Genomic DNA, 27,021 nt, shown 5'->3' with positions numbered 1-27,021 from the left:
GCTCACTGTGCTCATGTGTGCTCATTGTGCTCATGTGTGCTCATTGTGCTCATTGTGCTCATTGTGCTCATGTGTGCTCATTGTGCTCATGTGTGTTCATTGTGCTCATATGTGCTCACTGTGCTTATGCACACATGCTCATTACAGAGACTTGGCTCATGGTCACAGCGGCTAACAAGTTCTTTAACCAGCAGTTGGTAAGCTAAAGACTCGGGAGTTGTGATGTCACCAGGCTTCTGTTCGGATATGACGTGTAGAGTGTGTTGTAGACTAACAGCAGCCAGATGAGTTCTTCAGTGCTGGGGAGAGTCAGCCTTTGAGATCTACTCAGGCTCTCAGGACTGCACAGGGCCAGGCCCATCATCTACAGTTCAGACGCTCACTTCTGGAAACACCCCACAGACATTCTCCAAATAAAGTCCAGGCAATTGTCCAGCATTTGTGGTTAGTCAGACTGACTCATACAAATACCATCCCAAATGCTGATTTGCTTTTTGTCTTAAGTATGCATGCATCTTGTTCACATATATAAAATACTGTGTATTAACATCACTTCTGACTTGTCACAGCTTTATTTAAACTAGAATAGCTCCACATTTTTTACAGTTTATAACTGGTGAGCTCTTATTTAAGATAATAAAAACCTCCTTATGGACATTTTAAGGTATATTAATCATGAGAATGTGTTTTTTTTATTTCTCATATCTGTGTATATTTTGAGTGATCATCTAAGAAATAATTTCCCAAATTAGCTTGATAATAGAGCAAAATTAATTTTTGTTGCTTTTTTTGCAAAATTAATTTTTACATAATTTGTGAAAACCTCTTTTCTCTAAAGGATGTTGTTTTCTTTCGGTAGGTAATGTATATTTCCTGTGTATTACCTAACATGTTCAGTTCCATATGCTGTTCTATGATGTCACAGACATTATTATATGTGGAAACAACTCTGAAAATATCTTCATATTTTGCTATTCAGTTTGATTAAATAAAAGTCAACTGACTTTTGCATTATTTGTAATTCTCAATTTTACTCCTTGTCTGTATCATGTATACACAACAGTAATTATTTCTACTTTCAATACAAATAAAACAAAAATGCAGTGTGCGTTTTCTAGCCAAAATTGTTGATAAGGCTATCTGAGGATGCTGACAAGATCCAATCATGTTCCAAGTATGACACTCAGTTTAGAATGAACAGGGAGGCAAACCTTTATGCTCAGCAGATGCTCACAGACCGCGTAAGAGACTCCAATGCCTTCTTCTGTATTAGTGCCTCTGCCAAGCTCATCAATTAATATGAGTGACTTGTCATTAGCATTATGCAGAATATATGCTATCTGGAAGACATAATTTTAATACTATTCATTTTAACTAAGCTGATGCCAATCTTCTAAAAAAGAAGCGAAATTGGTCTCTTTATTAGTACATCTATTTGAAATGTATTTTAATAGAGAAATCCTGCTGAGCAGAAAACAACACACTGCTTTTCTTTCAGAAAATCTCATCACTAATAATTCCACCCAAATAACCCGTATGTAAAGGCAGACATCTACATATGTATGAGACAACCAAACAATGGCATCCACAACACAGAGAAGCAAAGCAGTGAACTAAATGCTTAACTAAAACACAAAGTGGTCATTTTCTTCTCCACAAATGACCAAGCACTACCATAAAATGTTGAAAACCAATTCAAAACTTATTTACTCCAAAACTTACTTAGATTTGCTAAAAACAGAACAAGTACTAAGAAAAGTACACTGATTTAAATAATTTAAATCCATGATCAACAAACAATAAAACTTAAATCGTTAGAAATCTTTCTGGAGAATATCATCCTCTTTTTAAAATACAGAATTCCACTTCGTCATATTATAGCGTAGTAGCTTTTTATGGAACAAGGGATCTAGTCAAGAGACACACTTCCTGGACAGTGGCACACAGCTATGATGACAGCACTTGGAAAGGCAGAGGCAAGTGGATCTCTGTGAGTTTGTGACCAGTCTGGGATGGCAATATATAGTGAAACCCTTTCTCAAAAATAAATTAAAAATAAAATAAAACATATTACCTTCATTACATAGAATATTGCTAGAATCCACACATGCATCCTATACATGCTACACAATGATATGTTTATTTACCCATTTTCTATAACACATGCAGATACCAAACACAGATGTCCTCAGAACTCTGCTTACTTCCCTTAGCCTCAAACAGAGCTGGTGTTTGTTCATATCAGGAACAGAAGGGGACAGACTTTGATGGGAAATGAGCATTCTCATTCTCCCTGTTTACAAAGGAAAGACAAGGAATCTAAGTCTTCTAACACAATGGTATTTAATAGTAAAACCCAGCCAAAGAAGAGCAGTCACTTCCATGTAAAGCAGCCACGGCCTTCTGAAAAGTCAGCTGTTCCACACAGAAACATGTAAGCCCACATTAGCCCTCTAGAGCTGTACTCTGCCAACACTGGCACACTGGGAAGCTGTCTTTGACTGCCCTCTGGCTCTCGGGATCTACAGTGCACCAGCTACTCTAGATGCCAGGATACTTAAAATGCTTTTAATACAGGGGGAGTTTTGTTCAGCTACCTCTTTCATTTCTTTCATAAATGTTGATGAATTTGTTTCAATGTCATCATCAGTGCTGATTCTCGTAAAGATCTGCTCAGCAATCCTAAAGGAGGCATATTCTGCTGGAACATACGAGCCTGCGAAATAAAAGGCAGAGTAACGGAAGTGTTTTAGGAAAGCAGACACTACCAACACTGTGCTTCAGCTCTGAGGTGGGACCATGTGCTGGGCAGAGTGATGTAGGTGGGGTCACAGAGCACAAGCACTTAAACCCCCTTTCTCAGACAGGAAATGGATCTGTCGTACAAAGTTATTAGAAACTCAAATGGGATAGACAGTATTTGATCTGATGCTCAGCTACATCAGAAAGAGATCACTTTAAGCTTCATAAATGATTAGGTCATAGAAATAACTGAAAAACAACATGCAAACGAGAAACTTTGAAGGCATGCATGTGAAGCTCATAAAAGAAATCTGAAGGAAATGTGTATGAGGGTCAAAGTGATTAAAAAAAATCACTGTAAGATACAAATAATGTGTCTGTGCAAACATGAAGAAATGTGTCAAAGCAGGAAAATAAAACATATAACCAAAAACATGAGTTATGTTACCAACCCTTTAACATAATGTGACATGAAAATCATCCTAACATAAGATAAAATAAGCAGCACATCAGGATGAAAAATGTAACTCACAGAGCCCTGTGCAGCTAAAATGGTGTAATGGGAGGAAAGCAAGCAAGGTTAGTTCAGGGTCTAGGGCAGAAGAAGGATGGAGAAGAGGGCTGGCTGAGGAATGAGGACCACATGGGAAGGAAGCTAACAGCGCCAGCAGCCCGCTCTCTTCTCACGGGGCATTTCCCATCCTCACCTCTGAGTGGCTGAGTGGCCCACAGCGAGGGGTGTGGGAGTCAGGGTCTCAGAGCTCTGAGGACGTAGCTCTCCCACACTACTGCATTTTTAAATTAGCTCAAAGGCAGAGAGTAGGAACTGGAGAGATCAGAAGGTAGGAGCACATGTATGGAAACCTGAATGTGAATGCCCTACACCCATGTACAAAGCCGGGAAACCCAGTGCCTGTAACCCCAACACTAGGGAGCAAAGACAGCCAAGTCAAAACAGTGAACTCTGGTTCAGTGAGAGGCCTTATTTCAAGACAAAGAAGCAAAGCATGATAGAGGATGACGTCCAACATCCCCCATTCTCTAGCTTTTCCATGTGGGCGTGTGGACCTGCACACATACATTCATGGAACACACACATCATCCATGGAGCACACACATGATAGAGGGTGACGTCCAACATCCCCCATTCTCTAGCTTTCCCATGTGGGCGTGTGGACCTGCACACATACATGCATGGAACACACACATCATCCATAGAGCACACACACAGCAGGGATACAGAACTAGAGCAGTTTCTAATACTTTACATCCATACAATAAATAGTGCTGAAAGTAAACAGTGAGGTGCTAGAGCTACAATTGGACCAGAAGTCACAAAACTAAATACAAACTACTCCTCCAAGATGAAGGAGTGACTTGCTGTTTCTGTCTTCTATAAAAGGTTCTAGCTTAGGGGAGAACCTGGAATCATACTGCCTGGGTGTGAAAGAGGGCACTGCCTCTCAGAGGCTAAGATCCTTGACAAAGAACTCCCAGAGCTTTAGTTCACTCACCTACAATGCTCGTTATACTTGATGAGTATCAGTCACATGAAGAAGACGTGCTTTAGGGTGATAAACACAGGGCAGAACAAAGTGCCCAGCACAGTGAACTCAGGATTAGCCACTGGAACAGGTATGGTGGCCTCCAGCCAAGACCTGATGGTGGATGACTGCAGCCAGCATTTCTACCCCGACCGTCACAATTCAGATGATGAGCAAATATCCAAAGACCTACTCTGTGTCCGATTTCTGCTGCTTGAGTGCTGGCCACACCAGACAGAATAGGTGAGTGATCTGCCTGCCAAATGAATTGCCCAACCCCTAGATTCTGTTCCCAGAGATCTATTCCACTGCCCATGTCCTCCAACTTCATCAATCTCCCCAGGGACAGCACCCCCCCACCCCATGCCCAAACTCTGGAGGATTTCCACTGCTCAGTGCAGGGCACACCAGTAAAAAGAAACGAGACCCCCTGCTGCACCAAAGGTCAAGCCAGCTACCAGAAAGCCACCCCTCAACTTGGACAGAAACTCCCTATTAGATCAGAGACCATGTCACCAGACAGAAATCCAGGCCGCAAAGACCAGAAGATCAAAGAGGAAACAGAAACCAAGGAACAAAATATCTATTCAACAAACATAAATTCAGAAATCAGCACCTAGACCTATAATCACCCCAAACCACCTAGACGCCAGTGTAAGAATAAAATCAAAAACAGTCAGGGCAATACGGCACCATTAGAGCCCAGCTATCCTACGACAGTAAAGCCTGAATATTTCAAAGCAGTGGAAACACAGGAAAACGACCTTAAAAACAACTCTGTGAGGATGACAGAGGTCTTTAAAGAGGAAATGTGAAAAAAAATCCCTTAAAGAAATCGAGGAAAAGACAGCCAAAAAATTGGAGGAAATCAATAAATCCCCAAGAGAAAACAAACAGGTAAAGGAAAATATTCAAGACCTGAAAATCAAAACAGAAACAATTTAAAAAACCCATAAACTAAGAAAATATGGAAATGGAAAATCTGGATATGCAAACAGGGACTTTAGACTCAAGCATCACCAACAGAATATAAGAGAGGACGAGAAAATCTCACAGAATACAAGAGAGAAAGAGAGAATCTCAGGTGGTGAAGATATAACAGAAGAAATAGACCCATCAGTCAAAGAAAATGCTAAATCTAAAAAACTACTGACACAAAACAGCCAGGAAATCTGGGGCACTATGAAAAGACCAAACCTAAGAATAATAGGAATGAAAGGAGAAGAATTCATGCTCAAAAATCCAGAAAATATATTTAACAAAATCACAGAAGAAAAATTTCCTAATCTAAAGGACAGGCCTATACGGTATAATAAGCTTATAGAACACTAAAAAGGTTGAATCAGGAAACAAAGTCCCCACATCACATAATAATCAAAACACTAAAGATACAGAGGAAAGAAAGAATATTAAAAGCTGCAAGGGAAAAGGCCAAGCAACATATAAAGGCAGGCCTATTAGAATTACACTCAACTTCTCAACAGAGACACTAAAAGCCAGAAGGGCCTGGACAGACAACTTGCATACCCTAAGAGACCAAGGAAGCCAGCCCAGATTACTATATCCAGCAAAACTTTTAATCACCATAGTTAGAGAAAACATGATATTTCACAACAAAGTCAAATTTAAAAACACCTATCCACAAATCCAGCCCTACAGAAGGTACTAGAAGGAAAACTCCAACCCAAGGAGGTTAACTACACCCACAAAAACACAGGAATAAATAATCTCACACCAGCAAAATTCAAAGAAAGGACACACACACAACAACAACAACCATTACCACCACCACCACCACCACCATCAATAACAACAAAATGACAGGAATTAACAATCATTGGTTATTAATATTTCTCAATATCAATGAATTCAATTCCCCAATAAAAAGACACATGCTAACCAAATGAATACGAAAACAGGATGTACCCTTCTGTTGTATACTACAAACATACCTCAACATCAAAGATAGTCATTACCTCACAGTAAAGGGTCTGAAAAAGATTTTCCAAGCAGATGGACCTAAAAAGAAAGCTGATGCGGCTATTCTAATGTCTAACGAACAGACTTCAAACCAAAATTAACCGTAAGAGATGGAGGACCATTTCATCCTCAACAAAGGAAAAATCCACCAAGATGACATTTCAATTCTTGTCCCCAAAGCAAGGGCACACACATTTGTAAAAACATATTACTGAAGCTTAAATCGCACATCAAACCTTACATGTTATTAGTGGGAGACTTCAATACCCTAATCTCACCAATTGACAGATCATCAAGACCAAACTAAACAGAGAAACAATGGAGCTAACAGACATTATGAATCAAATGGACATAATATATCTATAAAACATTTCACCCAAAGACAAAAGAATATACCTTCTCAGTACCTCATGGAACATTCTCCAAAATTAACCACATAATTAGTCACAAAGCAAGTCTCAACAGATACAAGAAAACTGAAATAATCCTCTGTAACCTATCAGACCACCGTGGATTTAAGCTGGATATCAGCAACTATAGAAACAGCAGAAAGCCTACAAACTCATGGAAACTGAACAATTCCCTACTGAATGACTACTCAGTCAAGGCAGAAATAAGAAAGAAATTGAAGACTTCCTCGAACTCACTGAAAATGAACATGAATGTACAACCTACACAAACTTATGGGACACAGTGAAAGTTCACAGCACAAGTGTCTACATAAAGAAAGTGAGAAAGCTCACACTAAGGACTGGACAGCACACCTGGAAGCTCTAGAACAAAAAGCAGACTCACCAGGGAGTAGACGACAGGAAATAATCAAATGGAGGGCTGAAATAAATAAAATAGAAACAAAGAAAACCATACAAAGAATCAATGAAACAAAGAGTTAGTTCTTTGAGAAAAATCAACAAAATAGACAAACCCTTATCCAAACTAACTAAAAGATAGAGAGAGAATATCCAAAATAACAAAATCAGAAACCAAAAGGTCCTAACAATGGATACGGAGGAAATCAAAAGAATCATTAGATCATACTTCAAAGACCTGTACTCCAAAAAATTGGAAATCTAAATGAAATAGACAATTTTATCAATATATACCACCTATCAAAGTTAAATCAAGATCAGAAAAACAATTTAAATCACCTATTATATATATATAAAGGAAATAGAAGCAGTCATTAAAAGTCTCCCAAACAAAAAAAAAAAAAAAAGCCAAGGTTCTGACAGTTTTAGCACAGACTTCTACAAGACTTTCAAAGAAGAGCTAATACCAACACTTTTCAAATTATTTCACAAAATAGGAACAGAAGGAACATTGCCAAATTCATGTTATGAGGCCACAGTCACCTTGTTACACAAACCACACAAAAGACTCAACAAAAAATGGAATTACAGCCGGGCGGTGGTGGCGCACGCCTTTAATTCCAGCACTCGGGAGGCAGAGGCAGGCAGATCTTTGTGAGTTCGAGGCCAGCCTGGTCTACAAGAGCTAGTTCCAGGACAGGCTCCAAAGCTACAGAGAAACCCTGTCTCGAAAAACCAAAAAAAAAAAAAAATGGAATTACAGACCAATTTTCCTCGTTCATTAAAGCAAAATACTCAATAAAAGCTGGGCAATGGTAGCGTATGCCTTTAATCCCACCACTCGGGAGACAGAGGCAGGCAGATCTCTGTGAGTTTGAGGCCAGCCTGGTCTATAAGAGCTAGTTCCAGGACAGGCTCCAAAGCTACAGAGAAACCCTGTCTCGAAAAACAAAAACAAAACAACAAAAATACTCAATAAAATACTTGCAAACTGAATGCAAGAATGCATCAAAAAGATCATCCACCATGACCAAGTAGGCTTCATCCCAAAGAGGCAGGGATGGTTCAACATATGAAAAAAATCTGTCAATGTAATGTACTATATAAACAAGCTGAAAAAAATAAAACCACTTCATCATCTCATTAGATGCTTAAAAAAAAAAGCCTTTGACAAAATTCAACACCCCTTCATGATAAAAAGTGTTGGAACGATCAGGGCTACAAGGGACATGCCTAAACATAATAAAGGCAATATACAGCAAGCTGACAGCCGACATCAAATTAAATAAACAAGACAAGGCTGCTCACTCTTTCCATATCTATTCAGTATAGTATTTGAAGTTTTCACTAAAGTAATAAGACAACTAAAGGAGAGCAAGGGGATACAAATTGGAAAAGAAAATTCAAAATATCAGTATTTGCATATGATATATATATTCCAAAATTTCTCCTAGGGAACCACTACAACGATAAACACTTTAGCAAAGTGGCTGGATACAAAATTAACTCAAAAAAATCAGCAGCCCTCTTATATACAAATGGCAAATGGTCTGAAAAAGAAATCAGAGAAACAATACCCTTCAAAATAGCCACAAATAACATAAACCATATTGGGTTAACTCTAACCAAGCACATGAGAGACATGTACGATAAAAACTTCAAGTCGTTGAACAGGGAAATTGAAAAAGATACCAGAAAATGGAAAGATCTCCCATGCTCACAGATCAATATGATTAACAGTAAAAATAGCTATCTTATGAAAAGCAATCTACAGATTCAATGCAATCTCACATAAAATTCTAGCACAATCCTTTACAGACCTTGAAAGAACAAAATTCAACTTTCTATGAAAAAAACAAAGAACAACAACAAAAAACCCAGGATGGCTAAAATAATCCTATACAATAAAAGAACTCCAGGGGATAGCACCATCCATGATTTCAAGCTGTACTACAGAGTTGTAGTAATAAAAGCCACCTGGTACTGGCATAAAAATAGATACATTGATCATGGAATCGAATCAAAGACCCAGACATAAATTTACACACGCATGAACACCTTATTATTTTTTATAAAGAAGCCAGAAACATACAATGGAGAAAAGAAAGCATCTTCAACAAATGGTGCTGGTCTCACTGAATGCCTGCATGTAGCAGAATGCAAATGTATCACCCTGTACAAAATGTAGGTCCAAATGGATCAAAGACCTCAATATAAAGCCAGATAACACTGAGCCTGAAAGAAAAGAAGCTGGGAATAGCCTTGTATGCAGTGGCACAGAAGACAACTGTGAACAGAACACCAACAATGCACACACTACGATCAACAATTAATAAGTGGAACTGAAAAGCTGTACGGAAAAGGACACCACCAATAGGACAAAATGGCAGTCTACAGAATGTGAAGTTTTTTACCAAACCTGTATCTGACAGAGGAGGTATATCAGAAATATATAAAGAACTCAAGAAACTAGACATCAACAAAAACTTTCAATTAAAAATGGAGTACAGGGACTGGAGAGATGGCTCAGAGGTTTAGAGCACTGTCTTCTCTTCCACAGGTCCTGAGTTCAATTCCCAGCAACCACATGGTGGCTCACAAACACCTGCCCTCTTCTAGTGTGCAGGCATACACACAGGTAGAACACTGTATACATAATAGATAACCAGTCTTTAAAAATAAAACAAAGACAAAAAACTATTTTAAAAATGGGGGTACAGCTTGGCAGTGGTGGCACACACCTTTAATCCCAGCACTTGGGAGGCAGAGACAGATGGATCTCTGTGTGTTCGAGGTCAGCCTGGTCAACAGAGGGAGTTCCAGGACAGGCACTAAAAGTACAGAGAAACCCTGTCTCAGAAAAAAAAATGGGGTACAGATCTAAGCAGAATTCTCAACAAAGGAAACTCAAATGGCTGAGAAAGACTTGAAGAAATGCTCAACATCCTTAGCCATCAGGGATATGGAAATCAAAATGACTCTGAGATTCCATCTTACACCTTAGGACAGTTGAACAACTAGCATCAAGAAGACTAGATCATTCTGTATCCTTCAAGTTAAGGGGACAATTTCTATGCCCAATGCTGTAATACATACAAGAGTCGAATCAGGGCTAGTGAATACAAATCATGCAAAGCCATGTTTGAATACAGCAGAGTGAATCCCACCCCCCTGCTTTCTCTTCCCACTCTCTCTTTTAATTCTTTAAGGCAAGTTCTCTTATAGCCCAGGTGGGCTTCAGGCTAAATCTGTAAGTGAGAATGCACATGCCCTCTGATCTCCCTACCTCTCACCTCCCCAGTGTTGGGATATGGGTGTGAGCTACCATGCCTGGCTTCTGATGTCCGAGGTCAGTTCTCAGGGAAGCCAGTTATTAGAGATAGGAGCTATGTTAGGCCTGTACCTGAGACACCTGTAACAATGCTTGGAGCAGTAGCAAATATTTGAGAGACAGTCTCCCCATCCCTCCTAATTGTTGTTGGTATCCTTCAAGTTAAGGGGAAAATTTCTATGCCCAATGCTGTAATGTTTGGAAAAGTTCACTTGGTCACTAAAGACACCAGCTACTCAGGATTTAGTGTCTTTGTTCCTTTTCTATTGCCATGAAAAACGCCAAGATCAAGGAAGTTTATAGAAGAAAGCATTTACAGGGGCTTCCAGTTCCAGAGGGTGAGTCTATGAGCATCATGGTAAGGAGCATGGCAATAGGCAGACATGGTGCTGGAGTATATCCAACCCTTACATTATTGGGAAAGAGCATTGGCTTTTGAAGCCCCAAAGATCACCCCCGAGTGACACTCCTCCTTCAAAAGCCACATTTCCTAATTCTTCCTAAACAGCACCACCAGCTGGAGATCACACATTCGTGTGTGTGCGTCCACGTGTGCCTAGAGCTGGAGAGATGGCTCAAGCTGTTAAAGGCTAGGTTTACAACCATATGTGAGCCGATGGGTTCATTCTTGCACAAACCACCACAACTGGTGACCATAAAGTAAAAGGGTAACTTACCAATCTGGGCCATGATCTGACAAAGAGCTATCTGTTTTAAATACGTGGATTTTCCGCTCATATTTGGTCCAGTTATGATCAGAACATTGCTCCCTTCTGTAATATACGTATTGTTTGCAACAGGTTTTTCTGCAGATATTTTTTCAAGAATGGGATGCCATCCTTGTTTGATTGCTAAAGTGTCAGTAAACTCTGGTCGGACTGAAGAAAAAAATAAGGATTTTAAAAGCTGAGTATACTTATATTTACATAGCTTGTGGCACATACATATCAGCTGACCTTAGTAATTTCATGAAGCCAATTTGAGATAATAAGTTACTATTTTATCCTAACATACTCTTAAATCTTTAACTGTAGTGGGTATACTCATTATTTCTACTTATGCCCAGAGAACTCTAGAATGTAGATTCTTTTCAGTGCCCTGGGCTCCAAAACACTTATAGAATTTTCCGTTTGTCAAGATTAAAAAGAACCATATGGCCATGGGTAATATCTTCAAAATAACCAGCGAGTCCTATAGATGGAAAGTTTGCTTAGTGCACCGGGATCACTGTCTCTCTAGCAGACTGACAAGTTCACAGCAAGGTGTAATTAAAGAGCGAAGCCAAATACAAGCAATTTGCTGTCCACACCCTTTGAAAAATATGCCTGAAAATCTTTGTTTTTGAAACGGAGAAAACCGGGTACTAAAGATCTATTTATTGGTTCACAGAAAGACCTCTATGGACACTAACTGAAGAGGGAACAAAAATACTGCACACCAAGAAATGGACTGTAAGCATAAACTTCAAAACATTCATCACAAATTGAGGACTGTCCAGAAAAATTAAAGGTCTTTAAAAACAACTGCAATTTTAGAATTTGGATATTTCTCAAAATAAAATAGAGCCCAAAAAGTTGCTTACTAATTAATAAATCATTATTAGAGTAGCGAAGCCTGGGCTGGGGACACGGCTCCGCTGGTGGAGAGCCCGCTGACCCTGTGCAGCTTCCGGCATTCCAAGCCAGCACTGCGCATGGGCATCTGGTGCACGTGTAAGGCAGAGCAGTCATGAAGATAACGCTCATCAGCTCTTACTAACTCAACCTGAGACCTGGCTCCCACAAGGACAGCCCCACCCCAAAAAATGCTAAAGAAGATATAAAAGGAAATATTTCAGTCTATAAGATAGCAGTGAAAAAGTAAATGTTGATTATTGTTATAACTATTTATTATTTTATCATCTGGTATTATTTATTAATATTTAAGTTTAGAAATATATAAATAAAATAATATTTTGTAAGACATGTCCCTTGAAAACAAATTACTGTCATGATGCTGAAGAGATAGCTCACTTTCCAGTTTTGCAGGAGATCTGGGTTCAGTAGCCATCACCACAAGGGGACTCATATCAATTGTAACGCCAGCTGCAGGGCACCTGATCCTCTCTTCTTGCCTCCAAGGGCATTGCACACACAGGGTGCACACACATACATTCAGACACTCATACATACAAATAAAACAAAATTAATCTTTAAAAATTAATCAGTGTAACAAATCAGAAATGTTGTTGCTAATTATTTTAATGTCGTTGCACGTGCAGTTATTCAGCCATAATTTCCACACACTAGTTCTAGACGTTTGCATACTGGTGTGTGATAACAACTGATAAACTGTAGCTCCGCTGAAGTGCTGACCTGACACTGGAAATGACTGCATGTCTGTATGAAGACTCTGTACAGACTTGGGAGATGAAAGTACACAGCACAGCTCCTAGTCTTAGTCTACAGGTGAGCCGCAGAGCCGAGAAAGAATTCACACACGGAGACTGTCTGTTAGCATTCAGGACACCGTTTCCTTGAGTATTCAGAGAACTTCTGGACCACAGCTGCATCACCAAGGAGACAGCTCAGCGTTTTTCTTATTGGGAAACCTTTAAACATTCCTCAGATTTGTTCTTTTTGACTTGACAATTTTTAATGAATATTATTTGAATTTAACTTTTTAAAAATGTTTTGAAGATTTTAATTGTGGATTATGTGCTTGTGGGCCTGTGTTTGGGTTATGTTCATGTGAGCACAGTACCTGTGGTGGCCAGAAGGTGTCAGCCTTGGAGTTACAAGCAGGATGGGCACAGTTCACCCTCGTCACTGAGCCATCTAGCCAGCCCCTAAAAACATCTCCATTCTGTATGTTACTTAGCGCCACAGATAAGAAAATATTTCAAGTAATAAAAGTAAAATATTCACCACTCTTATATAAAATTGCGTAAGACACACGTTTCAGTGTTGTCTCATTTTTCTTTCTGAAGAAAGTGACTCACCATAGTCAGAAAGAGTACAGGCGTGAGCAAAAGACAGCAGCATATCCAGCATGGACACAGTGTCAGAGAGCTTGTACAAGCAATGAATGTACTCATAAATCTCACTAAGCAGCTTGCACACTATCCTGAAAACACATGTTGGACAAGACATGATGATGCTTTTCAAAAGAAGACACAGGATTTAATCTAGTGAGGAGAATAATATTCACAGATGAGTTGTACACTACACAAAAAGTCTATTCCTTGGTTGGCTCGTTTTAGATAAAATAAGGGTATCGATGTTTCAGCTTAAGATCACATCTACGGCCAGGCAGTGGTGGTGCACACCTTTAATCCCAGCACTTGAGGGGCAGAAACCAGCCAGACACACACACACACACACACACACAGATGCGGTCATGCTCAAGTCATGTCATTATTTAGGTTTTTCATGAGCAGGGTTATAATATAACACACTCAAGGGACGTTTTTCCCTTTCATGGATGAATATGTACTCAAAATATACATTATATTAATAGTACCTGAAGTCCCAGATTTGAAGCTGTTTTGAAAGCCTAACCTTTCACCTCTGCCTCAGCCCACCAATCCCAAATGTCTCTCTTGTCCGCAAAGCCGCTGCTTCAGGAGAAGACAGAGTCGGGCCCATTATGATGCTGCCTTAGAAACACCAGAGTGTGAGAAGCCAAGACCACAGGAACAGAAGGAGCTGAACTAAGGCCACGACAAGCCCATGCGGAGCTCCACGCCTCAGTGCACGCGCAGGCAGGAGGACTGGGAAGGCAGCCGTCTTCCCCACGTCCCCTCAAGCTTTCCAGGAGGCTCGCTCTTTCTCAACATAATGGCAGACCTTTCCTAACACTCGAAACTGAACTGTCTTTAATCAGACAAAGAGTCAATTAATTAAGTCTATTATAGTTCCTCAAATTAAACGAATTTAACTCAGTATTCAAATACCAAATGCTCTTACATGTAAGTCATGTGATAGATTTCTCGCAAAGACTCTTGGCATCTTTCATTCATTTTAATTAAATCTGCTGATGTAAAGCTGTACGAATTTTTCATTTTAGAAATCTGCAGGAAGTTAAAAGCAAATATCAAGATATGTGTACATGCATATGAGATAAAACACACAGTTTATAGGACAGAAAAATAGGTTTTTGGGTTAACCACTTTAATTTCTGAGATAAAATGTCACAAAGAAAGTTCTAAATAATATCTGTGAAAAATAAGAGATTAAATCAAGGATAAAGTGAGGTATTATTTACCCAATCTCTGCAGTATAATTGGTTGGTAGTTTTGCAATGGCCTTGCAGAAAGGTTGGAAAACTACATCTCAGTCACAGGTACCATGCATGACCAGCAGGGCGGCCCCTCTGTGCCCCTCTGTGGTCTCTGCCTTCCTCAGTCCTTGTCCTCTGACTGAACCTCAGTCTCCAGCCCCACAACGACCTCATCCAAACCTCCCTGCCAGTAAGACAGTGTTTGTGTGCACTGCTTGTGTATACATGGAACTGGCTATGAACGGGGACATGTGGACATATAAACACATCTGAACACTAAGCAGAGTAAAACAAAACAAAAACCCCAGAGCATTAAAAATGACGATTCTGCTCCAAAATGGCTCTAGTAGGAGTGGATATGCACACAGGAAAAGGCACAGTTCTCAGGCTTAAAAACACTAAACAAATATATTTCCTTCTGCAGAAATTTGCAAACCTTTAAAATGAAATTCATCTGGAAAACTATGTAAAACAAAGGTAGATGAGATGGTTCAGTTGGTAAAGAGCCTATGGCCAAGTTTGGAAACCTGAGTTCAATCCCTGGGACCCACGGTGGAAGGAGAGGACTGATTCCCACAATGTCCTCTGACCTCCAAGTGCACACACACATAAAACAATCAAGTTAAAATTTTCTAAACAAAAGGCAGTTCATTATTTTTCTAATTCGTTTGTCAAAAACAGATGTAGACTTTGTTTCTTAATTTGCCTTTGCGTCCTTTGGTTGTCCCCTCACAACTGTCATTTTGCTGGCGTGGCTACTCAGTCAGCACATCAGAGACACCGGATACCAAACAGTCGAAAGCTAAACTCACGGAGTGCTGGAAAGTCTACCAATGCACTTCCATAAAATCAGGAACACCCACGCTGTAGAATAATCCTCTTGTACACTCAGACTGGTTTAATGAAAAGCTGATTGGCTGATAGCCAGGCAGGAAGTTAGGTGGAAAAGCCAAACTGAGAATAATGAAACGAGCAAGGGCAGCATCAGAAGAGTCATAAAATGAGGTAAAAGCCATGAGCCTCGGAGAAGCACATAGATATTTGAATAGAAATGTGTTAAGTTGTAAGAGCTAGTCACTAGTAAACCTGAGCTATTGGCTGAGCATTTACAATTAATATTAAGTCTCCATGTTGGTTACTTGGGAGTGGCTTGATGGACAGAAACTTCTACCTACAAATGGTGCCCAACATGAGATTCAAACACACAGCCCTGAGATTAAGAGTCTCAGGTTCTACCAAATGAGTTAGCCAGACATTTATAATTAATATAAGCCTCAGTGTGTTTGAGAGAGAGTGTGGAACAGGAAAATTCCGCCTACACAGCCATTTCCTTATACTCTAAGTTAACCTTAATAAACTCTGAGGGAAGCTGGTCGCTCGAGAGCGCAGCACAGTCTGTAGTCATCTGGATGAAAAAGCCCCGAGCAGAGCTGAAGCTGGTCCGTAATGGAAGGCCGTACTTCTCTGCAAGCTGTGATATCATTCCTAGGAACAGGAACAGGAAAAACAAGCATTTTCTGTGGAGCCATAGGCTTTTTAACTTACTATTTTATATGCAAACAGAAAACTCTTTAGTTTTTTTAAAGAGTAAAAATATTTCAATGTCCAAAAGATGTAGGTAAGTATCCTTTAAGAAGATATTCTCTGGCTGGGCATGGTGGCGCACACCTTTAATCCCAGCACTTGGGAGCCAGAGCCAGGTAGATGTCTGTGAGTTCCAGACCAGTCAGGCTGTTACACAGAGAAACCCTGTCTAGAAAACAACAAAAAGATATTCTCTGACATGTATTTTTAAAGGAAACTAAATTGTAAAAATTAAAACAAGAACATGAACTCTTTATCTCTGATTAGGAATATTATAGTTCCATTACGAAGTAAAACAGAAGTCACAAATTGCTGCAACTTCGATCTCACCAGCGTATCCCAAATGAAACAGATATCAGATAATCTGAATGTAGTTCTGATCTCTGTCAGTCCCACACCCTAAATTCTAAGTCTGTACCTCTACTTTAGCACTTGATTGTGAATATTCCTTGTGAAACACCAGCACGTGTTCCTATACTAGCTCCTCCTGGCTCTCCTGATTTGTCAATGGTATCACCATTTGGGGCTAGAAAGTTCACTTAGCACTTGAGGTTACATATATCTTTACCATGGCCATGTCTGCTTAACAAATTTTCCTTTAACTCTGTGTCTTAGTCAGGGTTCCTACTGCAGTGATAAAACAGCATGACCAAAAGCAATTTTGGGAAGGACAGCTCTGAAGTCACATTCCATCACTGAGGGCAATCGGGCAGGAACTCAGGGAGGTTCCCTAGGTGGGACCTGTGCCAAGACCACGGAGGTCTTGCCGGCTTGCTCCCGTGCTTGCTCTCGTGGCTTGCTCCGGCGGCTTGCTCGGCTTGTTTTCTTATAGCAACAAGGCCCACCTGCCATCGACAGTGAGCTGGACCCTCCCACATCACCCATCAACCATGGAAATGGTAGGGACGTGCTTGTCAGTGGATGTTCCCTCTTCCCAAACGGCTCTAGCCTGTGTCAGCCGGCACACCTGGCACTCTTGTCTCATGCTGGCTGCTTTCACCTTTCACTACCACTCCAGACACATGTCAGTGTTCACTTGCTACAGGAGTTCAACAAACATGCTGAACAATCACTAGAGCTCCCAGATGCTCATCCTCTGAGAAAACGGGTGCCAGCTCCTGGCAGGAGTATTTTAGTATCAATAGTTTTCATTCTTCAAGCAACTTCCGGTGGATAGTAGGTCACCCTGTAACACTTCAACATCACCAATTTTTTTCCCCCTTTTTCTTTTGAGACAGGATCTTATTATGTAGACCAGGCTGGCCCGGAACTGACTATGTGGACCAGGCTGACCTCAAACTCATAAAGGTATGTTTCCTCTACCTCTTGAGTTCTGGGATTAAAGGTGTGTGCCACCAGACCTGGTGACATCATTGTTTTTAAAGGAGGCTTCTTAAAGAATGTGTGTTAGCCTCACTGCACATATATAAAATTATATATATATAACTATGTTATATAGATATATATTAAAAGTATATATTCCATATATTATATAGTAAGGTGTAAACACACACAAACACTAGTTTCTACCGCCAGTAAAAATGGAAATCATGTGATAAACTGTTTTACTAGTGAAAGCCGTGAGACATGCTGGAGCAGTTACCTGCTATGTCATCCACTATCTCTGTGTATGTCCTCCGAGCTATGTCTAGGAACTCGCTGATGTTGGAGCGTACTGCATAGCACTTCTGAGTGCGCATGTTCAGGCAGCCTTTCGTGTACCGTGCATCATCGTTTATTACTGTTCTAATCTTGTCAAGTATTAGCCCAAACCTAGTATTAAGACAAAACGAAAACAGTAGCTGTTTAATGAACACAAACCTTTGTTGAGGGTTATTTTATAATATTTAATTAATGTTTATATTTATCTAGGTTAGAGCAATCATTGCCTCAACTTAAACTATTTTACAGTTAGGAATACTCAAAAATAGTATGAGACAACCAAATAAAACTAAACTTTGCTAATGGGAACATCTCCCACGTTACACATGATCACTATGGCTGCAAGTACAACCTGACCCCTAAAGAAATGAGACAAAATTCGGACTGTCTGCGCCTTCATTCCATATACATGCCGGTCCCTTCAGGAAAGGCACAGGGACCCTTCAGGAAGGGAGACATGGCTGAGCATGTGCTGTGGACACGGGAACTGGAACAGGAGCCCACCAGCACTAGTTACCAAGCACAGCAATTACTGCACAAGTCTCAGCTGTTCTGGAACATCACAGTGCACTAAGCTGGCTAACCATCAGATTCAGACTATGGCCTCACAGAGGGTGCTCTTCACCCAACAAGGCAACTGTTGAGCCTATAACCTGTTTGGTCAAGAACCAGAGTGTTATTGCTAATAATTAACAATGTTATTGGGGGCCAGAGAGATGACTCAGTGGTTAAGGGCACTGGCTGCTCTTCCAGAGGACCCAGGTTCAATTCCCAGCACCCACATCGCAGCTCACACCTGTCTATGATTCCAGTTCCAGAGCCTGACATCCATGGCAAAATGCCAATGTACATTTAAAAACAGAAAGAAAGAAAGAAAGGAAGGAAGGAAGGAAGGAAGGAAGGAAGGAAGGAAGGAAGGAAGGAAGGAAGACCCACTAGAGCAGGCAGTTATTTTTTTTTTTTTTTTTTTTTTGGTTTTTCGAGACAGGGTTTCTCTGTGGCTTTGGAGCCTGTCCTGGAACTAGCTCTTGTAGACCAGGTTGGTCTCGAACTCACAGAGATCCGCCTGCCTCTGCCTCCCGAGTGCTGGGATTAAAGGCGTGCGCCACCACCGCCCGGCTGGCAGTTATTAAAAAGAAAAAAATGTTAATTGTTTTTAGAACTTGCCCTACATTTCTATCTACTGGAATTTTTTTTTATTTCATTAGGTCTTCCATGATTTCATAGAAAAGAAGGATGTAGTTGATACAGGAAGTGCCCCCATGGAGGATGGCCTGAAAGGGAACACTGGCTGTCAGTACAAATAGCACTGCATTGCCGTCCTATTATTGAGCTTACAGGATTAGCATGTACTCTTGTAAGACACCTAATGGATACTTTGAAGAATCTTGAGTAATTATTTTTGAGAGAGGGTCTCACTATGCAGCCCCAGTTTGCCTGGAACTTGTGATGTAGACCAGGCTGGCCTTGAACTCACAGAGATTTGCCTGCCTTTGCTTCCCAAGTGCTAGGATTAAACTCATTCTGGCCAATAGAAAACTAACTCAACTAACCACCACACCCAGATCAAATAATTTTTCTATAAAAGACACAATTGTTAAGATCAGTTGTATTTGGGAAGAAAAGTATAATCTCCTAACAGGTGACAGGACCTGTTATCTTCCAAGGAGCCATAGTAAGCTCTTAGCAAGGGTGTGCTACAGTTCTTCAAGGTGGCCTGTAAAAAACAAAAGCAAAAGTGAGCAAGTCACGGCATTATTCAAATTCAACACTTCATATTTAACACTTGATCAAATGTTGTTTGAAAAACTAATCTACTGCTGAAGACAATGCTCACATGTGTCACTGAGCATGGAGAAGTTGAGCTGGTGCCTAGCTACAAGTTTGCCCCCTACTGAGCAGCATTCATGGTACTGGAAGGTACTCTATCTGCTACCAGGGGAGAAAGGTAGTCATCAGTATCACCCATGTATAATGCCCTGTGGCCTACAACAGTGACTTGTCTATAAGACATACTGACACAACGGTAGCAACCACTATGGGAGTGACCAAGCACTTTCTGACTTGGATATAAGGTCCACTTCATGAGACAACAGCCATTCCTGACACTGAGGAAGTGGACAAGAACCTGCTACCAAATAGGTTCCAGGCCTGGGGAGATGTAATGTTATTATTCTGCTAAAGAAACAGAGATTAAATGACTCCTGGTGGCATACTGCTATCACCATAGAGCAGAGTCTCTCAGCTCTCGTCAGAACACAAAAGGAGAGTGGGGAGAGTCTTTGGAGCACTCAGTCTTAAATGGGATGTCTTCACCAAAGTCCTCCCTTCACAGCTCAGGGATCAATACAGACGAGAAGGTGGAAAGAGTGTAAGAGCCAATAACGCAGGGTGTTCCGGACACAACAGTACTGACGTACATATGAACTCACAAAGACCATATGTACAAGGACTGCACAGGTTGAGGAAGTGGACGTGAGCTCTTACCCTGACCAGGACGCTATCTGCAGCAGATACCCATGAGCAAAGGGAAGATCAGTTTTCTCCACTGGAGTGTCACTGGGTATATTAACCTCAAGGAAGGCTCCAAACTCAAGAGCAGCTGGCCAACAGAAAACTAACTCAACAGTATTTTTATAGACTTTTTTTTTTTGTCTCATTTTGCTTTCTTTGGGCATCTTTTTGTCTTATCTGGTCTTTAGCTTGTTTGTTTTGGTTTTCTTTTTGTGAGAATTTTGTGTGTTTCTTATTTGCTATTGTTTCTGATTTTTTTTAAGAGAAAAAGAACATAAAGTTGTGTGGGTAGAGAGATGGGGAGACCTGGGAAGAACTGAAGAAGGAGAAAACAAGATCAAAATATATTGTATGAATTTTTTTCAATAAATAAAAAATGTTTTTAAGAGTTTAAAAACATTAATGAATAGTTATGGAGAGAACCATTTTAGGAAATTTTTAGAGAAAATTATTAACTGAAAAATGGATAGGAGATAAATAATAGTATTACATTAATGTTAAGCATTCTAAATCTGATAAATATATTGTGGTTATGTAAGAGAACATCCTTGCTCACAGGAAAGACATGATTTAGTATTAGATACTACAATTTATTTTAAATGGGTCAGTAAGACTATGGACAACAATGTGCATTTACCTATGTATGGTCCACGTATGTAAGAGACAAAATACACTCTTCTGACAACTTCCAAGTTTACTTTTTTCTAAAGAAAATGTCTAAAAATAATGCTTTATATGTTTTGTGCAACAGACATGTGAATTTACCTTTAAAGGATCCACAAGTTCCAAAGTATGCTTCAGGTAGATCAAATTTGTTATCTTTGATTCAGCTGCATTAACCTGTCAAGATAAAAGACAATGTGAACAGCCCTCATTTCAATACAGTGATAGGTTTTTTTCTTGGTCAACTCCTACCAACAATATCCCATAGCTGTGTTAGATCAGTCAAGCTGGGATGTCAGCCCACAGGGCAGTTAGAAATGACTGGCCACACCGTAAACCCAACACACTGGTCTCCTGAATCTGGTGAGAGGTCACACCACTGTACCACCTTCACTTTACTGCAGTAACTCTGGTGCAGTTTAGACTGCAGTAGCCGCAGTGCCAGGAGACTGACATGAACTGAATGAGGGCACAAAGCTTCCTGTAAACAGGCTCAATCTCAGCTTCCCAGTTGACTCAGAACAATTTCCCCCATTGGTTCCTGTTGGGCAAGAAAATAATTTTACCAATTTCAACATTATTAATCTCAAATTAATAACAGCCTTTCAGAATATAGCATATAAAATGTTATAGCTAAACTTCATAGAAATTAAACTACACTCACTAGAGCACAAGCAGATTTAACACCGACAGGACGCAGGTTTAAGATGTCACAATTAGGATGCACTGAACTTACGTGCGGCTGTTCATTTCTGAGGTGCCCTCACCTGAATTCTCATTACAAAGGACCTGGATTGCAAACAGAAGACCCAGTGTGCAAGAAACATCATGAATGTCTGTAGTTCCTAAGATGTAGTCTCATATTCTCTTCAATGGATTCCTGACACTAAACCGAAGATCAAAACTAAGTAAACCAAAACCGCATAAAGCATCGTTACTATCGGTAGAGGGAAGGAGGGCAGAAGATGAGAGGCCAAGTGTAGGTGGCATAGTGGGAGTCTAGAAATGGAGTCCAGCACATACAACAACTGGACTTATGGCCAAATTCAGTACAGTTCAACAGGAAAAGAACAGCACAATTATGAATCCGTCTGGGGAAAGAATCATGGCCCGTTAGTTCTACATACACAAATTAATGCAGATAGATTTATAGGCCTAAATAAAAAAGTAAAGTTATAAAACATTTGGCGTGTGTTAAGACTCCTCTGTGACGGACAACTAATGCTGCATCTGCCAGTCATAAAACCAAACTAACAGTGCAAGCTGTCACATCTCCTCCACAGTCTGGCTGGTGCTGGTGCACAGGAGTCAGATTCCAAGTCCTCCTGTCCCTAGCCTCAGCATCTACCTCACAGAGATGCCCTACTTTAAGGACTTGCTGGCACTGAAGTCACAGGCTCTACCCTGCTCTCCTTTCCCTGGCTCCTCTTCGCACTCCTGCTGCCTCCGTGTGGCCCTGACTTGACTACCCTCTTCTGTAATAGTGAAATCTTAGGCCCTGGTGTCTCTGCAGCAACAGCTAGTCAAAATTATGGGCTATAGATAAGGCATTATCCATAATGTGAACAATTTGCCACTAATTATCCATTTTAGAAAATAAGGGTTTTTGTCAAATGACTTCCACTTCCATCATTACAATGTTCAGGGTGGGACCAGCAAACAACAAAACAAATGAAACATGAAAACTGGAAGTAGAGAAATCAATGGTATCTAAAGGTGGTCTTAGTCTTGGCGTCTATCGGAGAACAGACCAAGAAATTGAGACAGAAGTGGAATTTTATTCAGCGGTGATGAGTGAAACTTGCAGGAAAATCAATGAAATGGAGATTATATTAAGTGAAATAAATTAGTCTTAGACTCAGGAAGACAATTACCGTATTTTCTGTAGTATCTGCTCACAGAGAAGGGAGGGACAGATTCAAGTTACCTGACAATCAGGTATGAGAGCACATCACTCAAGACTCCACAGAAACAGAGGTACTAAGGGGGACATAGTGAACAATTGTATGCTAATAGTTTACAAAGTCTTTGAGAGGCATAAAAGTTGTGAATTACACCTCGTCCATTTTAGGAGATGTTAAATTTTCCTACAGAGCATAGGTTCTAATGGTCATGCTTGTGAGAACTCCCAGGCTGTAAGGAAGGAAGGGTGACTCTCCACACAAAGGTGACCAGATTGAGCAGAGATGACTGCCAGGCCACACTGCAGAGCCGGCTGGTTCTCCCCTCCATTGCACAAACTGGATTAGGAAGGTTTCACTCCTGCCTGTCAGCAGCAAACATTTCCCACCTCACTCTGCTCTCTAAAAGACAGGGAGACTCCCCAAATATTAATATAAGCCATCACAATCAAGTTATACTAACGTACACAGCTCCTTTTCAAGTATATGTGCACAAACATACATGTATTCAATTAAATATTCTTTGGTTTATCTTGAATTATATATAGAAATATATATAAGTATTTATATATAAAGAATATATGTATGAACTAACATAACTTTGTTATGTATTAGGTAAACAGTATAGGTTATAAATTGGTTGAAAAATATACAAATTATATATATGAGCAAATATTTGTTTAGTTTAAATACACTAGTTCTTTAACTACCTAAGATGTCTTTTTACCACACTATAATATGAAGCAAAAGTTTTAAAAGTCGCCCCCTAAGGCATAAAGCTGTTCCGGGTATCAGTGAGGGTACTCTGCCAGGACGTTTGTCCACAGCACAAGCTGTGTCTCACACAATGACATAGCGCACGCGCTGTGCAGCACATACCGTGTCTTGCTTTGGGATTTGAACTAAAACAGAAAGCAGCTGCTCCGTATCCAGGAATCTTGAGATGACTGAAACAGAAAGTGAGTGTTAGACCGTCATAGAGCAATCAAAAAGAGGGTGCGCTGGGTTGTTCGCAGGAGCACAGCCAACATAAGACAACTACGCCACGCGGAAGTCTGTGTGACTTAGGCAGGGCCAAGCCCCAGTCAATTGTTTATGTCATGGGGCAGAGAGGAGACCCTGATCTTGTGATGGCTGCCTTCCCTGATAAGACAATGTTAGCTCATGGCTGGTCACAGCTTACATGGGGCCCATGACAGATCATGAGCTAGCTGACTATGGCCATGTATTATCTGAGTAGCACACATAAACACTATCCCAAATAGACAAAGAATTCCCCTTTTGGCCAGGGGGACATGCATTAAGGTCTGTAGATGCACTACATGGCAAAACATCCATATACAAAACATTTTAAAGATTTAAAAAAAAAACTTTTCAAGAATTTACAGCTTTAAGACCTGTCTTTCAGAAACTTAAACAAAAAAAGCATTAATAAACTGACTGCATTTTTATTTATATAAATTATAATATAATTATAAATTAAATATAAATTATTTATAATTATACATAATATATAATTTATATACTAAATTATATGGTTTTATTATATAATTTATATAGAATTTGTAGGCAACGTAGACTTAGTGGTGCATGCCTATAACCCTGACATGTAGGAGACGGAGGCAGGAAGGTCCGGGTTTGAAGACCAACCTGGGCTGCAGTCAAATAAACAAATAATAAGCTCCGTTTACCTGACTGGAGCCCAAAGAAGAGCTCCTCGTCCTGAAGCAGCTCCTGGACACAGTCCAACCTCATGTTGATGGTCTCCACATCAACCAGGGGCTCCAGGATGTTAGAGCGCAGCCTTCTGCTCCCTCCTGCCGTCTTCGTGTAATTTAGAACACCAAAGAGAGTGTGATTGTTCCTTCCAAGAGACAAGTTGGAAATTTCATTAAAGAGAAAAAGAAAAATCCAAGAAAATTTCGTTTTAACTTGGTAATTAAATAATCCTAGAATCTATATCAGTGATTAACAAATTTATTATACAAATTACTAATTCAATAAATTTGAATTAAGGCCTAAACCCTACATTTTTTTTGTGTTTTATTGATTAGACAGGATCTCCAGTAGCATACACTGTCCTTGAACTTGTAACACACCACAGCATGGTCTTGAACTCATGACCCTTCGAACTACCCCCTAAGTGCTGGTACTAGAGGTATAGTGTACATCTGGTTTGATCCCAAGTATGACATCACTGAACCACAGCTGATTAATAAGGATCAATAATATCTGCTATGCTAAGCCTGAGCACACAAGGCAGCCATGGTTCCTAATTCTGTGGCTTTCTTGCATAGGTGTGGCCTTGTTGGAAGAAGTGTGTCACTGTGGGGTGGGCTTTGAGGGCTCCCATGCTCAAGCTACATCCAGCGCCACAGTTTACTTCCTGTAGCCTACAAATCAAGATGTAGGATTTTTCCTCCAGCACCATGTCCACCTGCATGCTACCATGTCCTGCATGATAAAGGACTAAACCTCTGTACCTGCAAGTGAGTCACCCCAATTAAATGTTTTCCTTTATAAGAGTTGTTGTAGTCATGGTGTCTCTTCACAGCAATAAAACCCTAGCCAAGCCAGTGGTTGATGGCCAATAATTTTTATCAACCTACTGAAATGACTAAGGACAAAACAAAGAGTAGGGAGAGACAGACAATAATGCTAAATATATAAAAATGATCTTGGTCTGGTGTGAGTAAAGTGTGACTCAGTGAGTAAAGGTGCCTGCTGCCAAGACTGGTGACCTGAGCTTGATTGCTGGAGCCCATGTGGAAAAAGGAGACATGGTTGGTACTCTTGTAACTTGTCCTTTGACTTATACACACATTAAAATGTGTGAGATCATACATGTGCATGTGTGTGCGCGCGCACACACACACACACAATTTAACCAATGTAAAACAAAAAATTAAATAAATACCAGAGTTGGTCATTGACTTTCCATGCTCTGATAACACACAAAGGGTAACGAAGAAGCAGTGTAGAGCAATTTCATCAACAGGCCAGTGGTGCCAAGAGGCAGCTAAACGTAAACCCATCTGTTTCCTCCTGACTCGTGGCCATGAGCTTCTGTCCATGTACAACTCTTACTTCACAGGGGAGAAGAGACGGTTTATTCTAGAGCCAAATGGGAGTGACCATGACCCAGGAATGCAGATTTAGTCCCCAAACTCCACATTCCAACACAGATACAGTTTCGTAAAGTTTTTATTATAACAGAGCAAAAAAAGGTCCTAAATCGGGGCACTTTGTGATACACTGGTGATGCACAGTAGGAAAACAGCAAAGCAGACATTTCAGCCACAGGACTCAGACGATATCTGATGACCTTGGCCTTTGGGTTGGTAGAAAATACAGTTCCTACATTCCAAAGGCTTTCATCTGCTCCTCACAGGGTGCTACAGTACAGAGGCAGGCAAGGGGTGGTTGCTAATGGCTAAAGATAGTGCAAGACCGTGATCAGGCCCTGCACAGTCATGTCCTGGGAACCCACGCTCACACGGGCATCTGTTTATCTGCTTTGCTTGTGTCCCTCACCCAATCTCAGCAACTGAAGGGTTGAGTTTTGTTGTTTAGTTAACGTAATTCTTTTGAAGACCTGATTTGTGGAAAAACTGGGTTCAGCAACAATAGACCAGAAATTTAAAATGCTTATTTACTATTTCTCCACCAATAATTTAATTCAAACTTTCAAATAACTAGTCACAGAAATCGATAACATTTTATAAGAACTCAGATTGCCTTACCTGTAGTCCTGGTTATTAACAAGCAATTCAAGGTTCTGGGCTGATGATGAATCTATCATGGCTGTCTGTTCACTACCTTGGAAATAAATCTTCAGTGATTTTGGTGCATAAACTGAATTTTGAATGAATTCAACATATTTTAATAAGGCTGCAGCAGCTGCGAGGCAGTAATACCTGTGAGTAAGCAGAGCATAGTGGGGACACTTGTGAGTGAGCACAGCACAGCAGGGACACCTGTGAGTGAGCACAGCACAGCAGGGACACCTGTGAGTGAGCACAGCACAGCAG

The 27,021-nt window shown here is 40.4% G+C and overlaps 1 protein-coding gene across 1 annotated transcript in view; it reads right to left on the bottom strand.

Annotated features, from left to right (window-relative positions):
* Positions 1 to 27,021, bottom strand: part of Msh4 (mutS homolog 4) — a 42,025-nt gene that overhangs the window by 8,995 nt on the left and 6,009 nt on the right. The window contains exons 4-15 of the mRNA XM_026784015.1: positions 26,734 to 26,907; positions 24,682 to 24,854; positions 23,870 to 23,937; positions 21,192 to 21,266; positions 19,565 to 19,629; positions 17,854 to 18,023; positions 16,015 to 16,151; positions 14,354 to 14,457; positions 13,387 to 13,511; positions 11,084 to 11,284; positions 2,598 to 2,716; positions 1,212 to 1,340 (exon numbers count right to left, since the gene is read on the bottom strand). Coding sequence (XP_026639816.1) covers positions 1,212 to 1,340; positions 2,598 to 2,716; positions 11,084 to 11,284; positions 13,387 to 13,511; positions 14,354 to 14,457; positions 16,015 to 16,151; positions 17,854 to 18,023; positions 19,565 to 19,629; positions 21,192 to 21,266; positions 23,870 to 23,937; positions 24,682 to 24,854; positions 26,734 to 26,907 — 1,540 coding nt within the window. The remainder of the gene's footprint in view (positions 1 to 1,211; positions 1,341 to 2,597; positions 2,717 to 11,083; positions 11,285 to 13,386; positions 13,512 to 14,353; positions 14,458 to 16,014; positions 16,152 to 17,853; positions 18,024 to 19,564; positions 19,630 to 21,191; positions 21,267 to 23,869; positions 23,938 to 24,681; positions 24,855 to 26,733; positions 26,908 to 27,021) is intronic.

Source organism: Microtus ochrogaster, chromosome 21, assembly GCF_000317375.1.
Source record: "Microtus ochrogaster isolate Prairie Vole_2 chromosome 21, MicOch1.0, whole genome shotgun sequence".
In the NCBI taxonomy this organism is placed as follows: Eukaryota; Metazoa; Chordata; class Mammalia; order Rodentia; family Cricetidae; genus Microtus; species Microtus ochrogaster.
The sequence above is the reverse complement of the archived record's forward strand: the minus strand, read 5'-3'. Positions and strand labels throughout refer to the sequence as shown.